Source organism: Macadamia integrifolia, unplaced genomic scaffold (assembly GCF_013358625.1).
Source record: "Macadamia integrifolia cultivar HAES 741 unplaced genomic scaffold, SCU_Mint_v3 scaffold149, whole genome shotgun sequence".
Taxonomy (NCBI): Eukaryota; Viridiplantae; Streptophyta; class Magnoliopsida; order Proteales; family Proteaceae; genus Macadamia; species Macadamia integrifolia.
Genome location: NW_024868226.1, coordinates 306,334 through 315,304, shown reverse-complemented (window position 1 = coordinate 315,304; position 8,971 = coordinate 306,334). Strand labels below are relative to the sequence as shown.

At 41.5% G+C, this 8,971-nt stretch overlaps 1 protein-coding gene across 1 annotated transcript in view; it reads right to left on the bottom strand.

Annotated features, from left to right (window-relative positions):
* Positions 1-6,765: 6,765 nt before the first annotated feature.
* The window catches only part of LOC122063894 (ER membrane protein complex subunit 10), a 23,997-nt gene continuing 21,791 nt past the window's right edge, over positions 6,766-8,971 (bottom strand). The window contains exons 6-8 of the mRNA XM_042627580.1: positions 8,518-8,576; positions 7,501-7,591; positions 6,766-7,391 (exon numbers count right to left, since the gene is read on the bottom strand). Coding sequence (XP_042483514.1) covers positions 7,242-7,391; positions 7,501-7,591; positions 8,518-8,576 — 300 coding nt within the window. The 3' untranslated portion in view covers positions 6,766-7,241. The remainder of the gene's footprint in view (positions 7,392-7,500; positions 7,592-8,517; positions 8,577-8,971) is intronic.

Genomic DNA, 8,971 nt, shown 5'->3' with positions numbered 1-8,971 from the left:
GGCCTACCCCGTACATAGAAGGGTATGAATGCCATTTGGGTAGTTGTGGAGCGCTTGACCAAGGCAGCTCACTTTATCCCAATCAAGATCACATTTTCTATAGACAAGTTGGCCAAGTTGTATGTCGATAACATCATTAGGTTGCATGGTGTACCGGTTAGTATCATCTCTGATTGAGATCCTAGGTTCACTTCCAAGTTCTGGACATGTGTGCAGAAGGCTATAGACATACAGCTGGCTTTTAGCACTGCCTTTCACCCTCAGACCAATGGTCAATCAGAGAGGACTATTCATACATTGGAGGACCTACTCTGAGTATGTGCCTTGTATATGAGTTATAGTTGGGATGAGCACATTTCCTTTATTGAGTTCTACAACAATAGTTATCAGGCCACCATCGAAATATCCCCATTCGAGGCACATTATGGCAAGAAGTGCCGAACTCCACTCTATTGGGATGAGGTTGGTGAACGGCATATTTTGGGTCCAGACTTGATACAGGCTACTAGTGAGAAGGTGAATGTGATCAGAGAAAGGATCAAGGCAGCTCAATCTAGGCAGAAAAGCTACGTGGATGTTAGGAGGAAGCATCTAGAGTTCGATATTAGAGACAAGGTGTTCTTACGGATCTCCCCATTTAAAGGGATGATGCGGCTCAGCAAGAAGGGAAAGCTTAGTCCAAGTTTATGGGACCATATGATGTACTGGAGAGAATCGGACTAGTAGCTTATCGGATAGCTTTACAGCCAGAATTGGAAGGTACACATGATGTCTTCCATGTTTCTATGTTGAGGAAGTACATTCCTGATCCCACTCATGTTTTGACTTACATACCCTATGAGTTGGATGAGGATTTTTCCTACGTGGAGTATCTAGAGAAGATTGTTCATCGAAAGGACCATGTTCTTCGCAACTGCACTGTTTCCTTCATCAAAGTGAAATGGATGAACCACCCCGAACAGGAAGCATCCTGAGAGCGAGAAGATGAAATGATGAAGTAGTATCCTGGATTGTTTGATTTTCCAGGTATGTTCAATTTCAAGGATGAAATTCTTGTAAGGTGGGGGGAATGTTACACTCGTGCCCTAATCTAGTCTAATTTGAAACTGTTGTGACAGGCCTCAAATCAGAGATCAAAAGTATGATCAGGTTTTGGCTCACGGCTACACATTACCAAAGGGGTAGAGATGACCCCACATGTTCATGCATTGCGTGCCTATCTAACTGGAGGGGATTCATACCTTTCGATCCCAGACAGTAAGTGATCCGACTCTCCACACTTGAATTTTGGCACGCATCAAAAATTTTCGAATAGCCTTGAGCATGTACGAGGGCAACCACCTCTGCGAGACCAACCATGTGACAGCAAGCTGTCTTGACCACCTGAAACAAGCCACCAGAAGTAGCCTGGGCTTGGATCTGGTGCCTGTTTCCAGTGGGCTGACAGGCTGCTGTCGGGGTTTCGATGCCTATGGTTCCCACCACTGGCATCCTAAATGATTTCGGATGATCCCAAATCATCCTCCACATATTCCTCATGATGTGAGCACTTTATGGACCTAAATGTGTGAGTCCTCGTGCCCTGAATTTCATTTTAACCTGATTGGTTCAAAAAAGGTCCAAACCAAACAGACCCTAAGGCCCAGTTAAGTTATAAGTTGGGAAATGAGGATTTATTTCCTCATTTCCCTTGTGCCCAACATAGGAGAGGAGAGAAAGAGGAGAGGAAAGAAGAAGAAGAGGAAGGAGAAGGGGTTGGAGGCCAACCTTGGTGCCGGCTGCCACCTTGTTATCAGAATCTCTGCCGGAGGTAAGTACAACCTCCCATACCACTCTCTCTCTTCATTTTGACCTAGGTAGGGCTAGGTATGGATGGAATCTTGATGTACAAACCATTTTAAGGTTGTAGGATGAGTGTTCTACCCTCCCAGTGTTGTTGCCGAGCTCCAACCAAGCCCGGTGAGCTCCGGTAACATGTATTGCCAAAAGACTAACTAGGGTTTCGATCATTCGATCGACGTATGTCCCAAAAAGCTCGGTGGAATTGGAATTTTCTTGGCTTAGAATTATGCTAGGAGTATCACCTACAAACTCCATGAAACAAATCCTTTTCAAAAACCCCAAATTGGGTGGACTACCCTGAACCACCATCAAAAATAGCCCACCAAATCCACTGGGTCATTTTCGGTGGACATGTGAGCCTTACATGCTCTCTGACTTTTCCACCAGAAATAGGACTGATATTTCCAGTGAAAATGCCCTGTTTCCAGTGGGTGTTTTTGATGACAGTACTGTCACTTAGGAACAGTGTCTATACCCTTTGGCGGTGACCAGTGTAGGTCCCTCCCAATATTCCTGACACGTGCTGATGTATAGTTCCCTTGTGTCTAGGACAGTGATGCACACATGCCCCGAAGCCAAAATTGAATTGATCAATTTGTGACTATACTTGAACCCAAACACACCCGATCGTAAACCAGGTGAGGGACGGTTGTTTTATTTTAGATTGTTTAGTTATTTTAGAATTGTTTACATGCGTAGATTTAATAGGCTTAATTATATTTCTCATATGATGATGGTGATTATCATATGTTACATTCTTATGGATTTCATACGAACTATTCATTTATATGTATGATGGGATCTGGTGTGGCCAAGGTGGTACCAGTACCGTGATCACCGTGTGTTTAGTTGTGTGTGAGACAGAATTCGGCGTGGCCAAGGTGGTACCAGTGCCGTGATTTCCGTATGTATGTTGCATTCATGCATTGATTATGTGCATTAGAGTTAGTTATAGTCGCGGGTTACACTTTATGGCCAAGGTCTCGTTGGTATCATGTACCCCGGGACTACATTTGGAAATGGATGTGCTTCGTCGCCGATGATTGGTATTGGTGTCATGTAGTCCATACTCAACTGTGATATGTATGCTAGATTAGGTAAATGGTCTCGGGTTTCACTTTGTGGCTAAGGTCTCACGGGTATCGTGTACCTGGGACTATATTTGGAGATGGATTACACTTTGTGGCCGAGGTCTTGCCGGTATCACGTAACTCATATTAACTATATCACTATGAAGGCATGTAGCATATTTATGGTTAGGTATCACTTTCTATCCTATGAACCCTTACCAACACGAGTTGACGTGTTGGATAGCCCATTGTGGTATGTTCGATGTGCCTTTCCGGAATGCCACACCCGTGGTACAATGTGATTGTAGCCGGAGTCGGGAACCTGTCCGGTGTGGCCGATGATGTACCAGTGCCATAACTGCTAGGTGGGGGTTATCAAGGGTTTGCTGGGTGACCCATGGACGTATATGGGGACCAGCAAGCTTCTAATCATGGCTAGGGTTTGTATCCTTGCGTAGTCGATGGCGATTACGAGACAAAGGATACAGCCTAATGCATCGTAGTTGCATTTACTAGACTTAATTGTATTGTTAGGTGGATAATAAATAAATGAACTGCATCACAAGCATCATGGACTATGTGTTTAATTTCCTCAATCATGCATTATAAATTATTACTGCTATTGTTTTGCTTGGATGTGCTTGACCCCACCCCTCACTGAGCGAGTTGGAAAGCTCACCCCACGTATACACCCCTTTTTAGATGATGATGAAGGTACCATGGTGCCAATGGCAGGTGACCCAGTATCTTCTAGGTCAGAGTATGGTGTGAGCGACTAGTGGATGCCAGAAGCAAAGGAGCATGATCAGGACTGTGCTTGCGACCACTGTGCTTACGCTGCGCCGTGAGATTGTACATCATACTTCGATACTTTTGGATATAACTATGGATTGTATCTTTTGTTGAGGTTATATTATATGTCATGGATGAATGTAACAGAATAGATCGGTTATTGCTATTATATTATCATTAGATGTTTCCCAATTTTAATTATGATTCTGCTACTATACCCTGATTCCGCTGCTTCTGTTGATTTGTGATATGAGATTGTGAAAATGTTAAGGTACTGCTGTAAGAGATCCTAGTAGGTTTGTAAGACAGGTACATGTCTTACTCACACCGCCAATATTCCTAATGGTAAGTTGGGTCTACTGGAAATGGGGTGTGACAAGATTAAAACTTGTACCCACAAGGCCTTGTCTTCAGTAAGTAACCTCCATCCAAGTTTCACCAAAAAACCCTTTTTCTGGTTTCTGAATCCCTCAGGCTATGACAACCTACAGATTTGGGTGAACAAATCTTCTGCCACCCAATAAGATGTGTCTTCCTTGATTGACTACTGTCACCATTCCAAATTCGTAGGTAAATTGAGTCCAACTACTTGCAGATAGCCTTAGGGAATACGAAGCAAGACATAAAATAAAAGGGATCGAATAGATGCAAGAGCCAATTGGATTAGAACATTTCTTCTTGCATGTGATAGAAGGGTAGCTTTCTAGACATATAGTTTTTTATTAACCCTGTGGACAATATGATTAAACCTTGTAACTTTAGATCTAGTAGGAAAGAGGTTCGTGCCCATATAGGTAGAAAGCGTTGTCCATTTCTTTGATATTGAGGATGCTACAAATATTGGACTTGCAAGAATTACTAACATTTGAACCAAAAGCAATTCCACTTTTGCTAAAATTTACAGTCAAATCTGAGAGATCAAAGAACATTTTAAAGATGCATTTGATAGTGGAGATATCATCAGTGGTAGCTCTACAGAAAAAGAAAGTAATATTCGCAAAGAATAAATGGGAAATCTCAGGTGCTTTTCTAGCCACCTTGATGCCTTTAAACATATTGAGGTCTCTAAAAGAACATAAGAGCTAAGAAAGCCCTTCCATAGCCACAATGAAAAGAAATGGGGTAAGAGAACAACACTGCCTGATATCTTTGGAAGGTTCAAAAAATTCAAAAGTAGAGCCTATGAGTTTAACGGAAAAGGTGGAAGAATTGATAATATAGTTGATGAAGTCACCCATTTCTCCCCAAAGCCCAGGAAGTCAAAAAGACCTCAGAAAACCATTCCAATTTGTCGTAGGCTTTAGCCATATCACGTTTTATGGCTACAAATCCTGTCTTACCCTTGGTGTATTTAAGATAGTGAAAGATTTCTTAGGCAATAATTATGTTGTTAGAAATCTGTCTACCAAGAACAAAAGAAGATTGAAAGGGAGAAATAAATTTATGGAGGATACATTAGAGTTTGCAAGGCAGGATTTTAGTGATGATTTTATAGGAGACATTAGGCAAGCTGATAGGTCTAAAGTCCTCCACAAAAATGAAATTATCTTTTTTGGGGATAAGGAAAACTAGGGTATGGTTAGTACCAAAGGGAAGGGTGATATTTTTGAAGAAATTAGAGACAAGGTTGAAGACATCCAAATTAATTACATTCTAGAATTTATGGTAAAATACAGCTTGAAAACCGTTAAAATTGGGAGCATTATAAGCCCCAATAGAGAAGACTGACTTTCGAATCTCCTCAAAAGTGGGAATTTGATGAAGAGAGTTTACTTCATCCGAATCCAAGACAGTTGGAAAAAGACACTCAATGAAAGATGGATCACGGGATTGGATGTGGTAAAGAGATTAGAAAGGAAAGATGCAAATTCCTTGGCCACGTCACAAGGGTTAGAAAGAGTGGTTCCATTTCTAGTCTTAATGGAATCAATGCTTCTTTTTCTCTAATTAATTATGGCCATAGAGTGTACAGATTAGTATTGCGATCTCCTTGAGTGATGTATAGATGTCTAGATTTTTTGAACCAAAATTTTTCTTTGGCCTCAAGGATCTACTGCAATTTATTGGAGACGGATGAAATCTCTTCAAGAGAAGAGGGAGAGGGAGGTTAGTTCTCCAAGTCTAAATGGGATTGAGAAAGGGAAGATTTCAGATTTTTCAAGTGTCCAAAATAGGTAGTATTCCAATGAGAAAGAAGTCTACTCAGGTTGGCCAACTTGGGTCATAACTCAAACGGGACCAACTATCTAAGCAAAAGGGGATGAATTCAGGGTGTGAGATTTGAAGGTGAAATTTAACAAGTGGCAAAACTAAACAATTCCCCAAATATGCAACAATCAAATTCACGTCATTTTTCCGTGTGGCATAATCAAGTCATGGCTACAAATCTAATTGTAACCTTTGGTTCGCCTTTGTCATCGTCTCTAATAATAAAGCCCCCACCACTTTTTGTAGTGATCTCGCAGAAAGCAACATGGGAATTGAACTTAACAAGACCTTGAAGCGGAGGAGCATTCCATCTTAGTACAACTGATTTCTTGTTTAAATTTTGTTGTTGAACAAGGCCTCAAGACTTGTGTAGCCTCTACAAACTCATGAAAGCCCATTGTGCTCTTTGAATTGTGTCTAGAGAGGACCAATCCGTCATATGCAGCACCAACACAGGAAAACTGTAAAACTCACCAATCGGGCACAGCAGGTGATGGGAGCGAGGGTGCTGCGGGAAGTTGGGGAGACAAGAGTACAGGCCACCTGTGCAAGAGGAAGCAGAGTGGAGGAAAAGGAACAGAGTAAGCAGGAGAGCCAGAGCCAAAGAGGTAGGAGAGATGGAGGTGGAGATGGGGATGGAGATGTAGAGGGAAGACGGGCATAGTGAGGAGGGCATAGGTGGAGCCAAAGGAAGAAAAAAGATTTGGTAGAGATCCTTCAAAAGTGATTTCACAAGAAATATCCCTTCACTCCAACTGAAAAAAAAAATCATAATGAAGTGAAACTGCTTTCCTAGGTGATCATACGATTTTAGCACTCAACCAATTCAATAGCTAAAAATGCAGGAAGAACATGAAAAATAGATAGTGTCCACAACTTTGATTAGCCACAAAAATGGACTAGACGATGCTTACTAGCCACATCAGACCATCACATCGAAGAACAAAGATACAATAGAAAACCTTTTTCCAGGAATGAAATCCCTAATATCATCAAAAGATAGAACATGGTGACAGGTTTATATCATGTTATTACACCAGAGTACATAAATCATAACTGGTTTGGTAGAAGGAAAAACGTCAAGAGGCAAATACTTAGCAAACCTGGGAAAACCTGAGAAAAATGTCCAATGTTATTACAAGGTCAAGTTGCATCTGATCAAGTTCCAATTGGATTAACTTTCCCAACACGGATCTCAAGATTTCTAAAACCTTCTCTGATGGATTTTGGGTTGCTTCTGAAGATCCATGGTGTCGAATGTTGTGTGGATCGGCCCTTGAATGATGTAACCTTGACTTCAGGTGAGTTCTATGTAATGGTCTCTGGCTGTCATCTTCTTCGCACGGCGGAACCGGGGGGTCGCTGTTGTACCGTTTGTGTTTGAGAGCTGGCCTGTCCACTCGCCTGTTCCTCGGGCATGTTCATAGCTTGGGTGATGGTATTCATGACAATAAGTCCTAGAGGTATAAGATACATCCACTGGAACAGAAAAGGAAAAAAATAAAGGTAAATGGGTCTTAGAAGTGGTAATAAGAATATAAGAGGCACAATTTAAAAAAATCAAGAGGTATAGAATTATATTACTCACGTATTTTGCCCAAAAGGATTTCTCTGGTGGCTTTATTCCTTCACCCTCCCCATTCTCCCCAACAAGAGTTTCCTCTACAAAAGCAGGAGCTCTGCGAAAAACCAAACAACCATTTTCAGTAGATGTTAATCACAATAGACGAATCACAAAAGTTCACTACAAAGACTCGGAAGGAAAATTTCCTGTACCAGAAACAAGTTGGAACAGCCAAATCACTGGCCAATCATTAAGGCACATTAAAGGAAAAACCAGCTTGATATGGGGAAATGCTTCCACTCCGCCATATTAGAAACCAGCATTTCTGCCGAACTGCTTGAAAGCTGTGACTCTTTTACTGAGCTGGGTGGCTAATCAGACTTCTGAGAGTGTCCTGAAGAACCAGGATTTTGTCTAGTGAGCTCATGGACTGGACCTCTGTCTGAATTTCAATCCCCAACCAACATCTGGTCTAGACATGGAGTTAATGGTTGAGACCATCAACTTGATTCCACAGCAACTTTGCCCAAGACATTAGCAAATACGCCTCAGGCCAGGTTCAGTAAAACCATCCAGGCATCGAGTAGGAACGGACACCCAGCCTTGGCTGAGAGTGCACAAGCCAAATGAGAGACCTAGAGATGGGTGGATGACAAAAATAGTAAATAGTCACCCAAAGCTCGTAGACTAGGAGCCCAGGAATTCAGGAACAGCATCCCATTGTACAAAGATGTTCCAAAAACCCCATTGTTAACAAGATCATCCAGGATATGTTACTCTTAAGAATATCCACATCTATGGCAAACAAGACTAGAAAAATGCCAACCACCAAGGAACTTGCCCACAACCCAAGGGATGAAAACAGAGTTAAGTTATTATGCTTCTCACAAATTCCAAAGAACTTTTAAGGAACCTGCAGCATCTTATGGACTGATTCACAGATGTAAAGGCACCATTTACCACCACACAATTCTTATTCTGTATCTTCCAATTCAATAAGTAGACAACACAAAAAGAAAACTAATAAGCTGGGCATATTACCTCGGTGCCTGCTCGCTGTTCTTCAAGACCGTGTGGGAGTTGAATGACCACTTTGCTGGCTGAATAATGATGTCAAAGTAGAAGTTAATCAGTGCACCTAACACCCACTCCCCCATAAAAAATAATAATGTAAATGAAGAAACGAAAAAGAAAAAAGTGGCAAAAAAGCTATGTATGTACCCTACCTACCCCCACCCCAGCCAGTATACTTGGGACAGTTCACTTGCTTTAGAAGTACATAAAACTAAGCCATATCCTTCTTTTCGTTCTTCCACCTTTCTCTTTCTCTTTCATATTCTTACTTATTGTTATATTGACTTCCAGCACCCTTTCTCTCTTACCTTGGGTAACCTTAGGTGATATTCTTCCTTCTTATGCTCTCTTTGTTATTCTTGAGATACTTTTCTGTCAACCATTGTTTCTGCAGGTTTTGCCTCCTGTTCTACTTCTAATG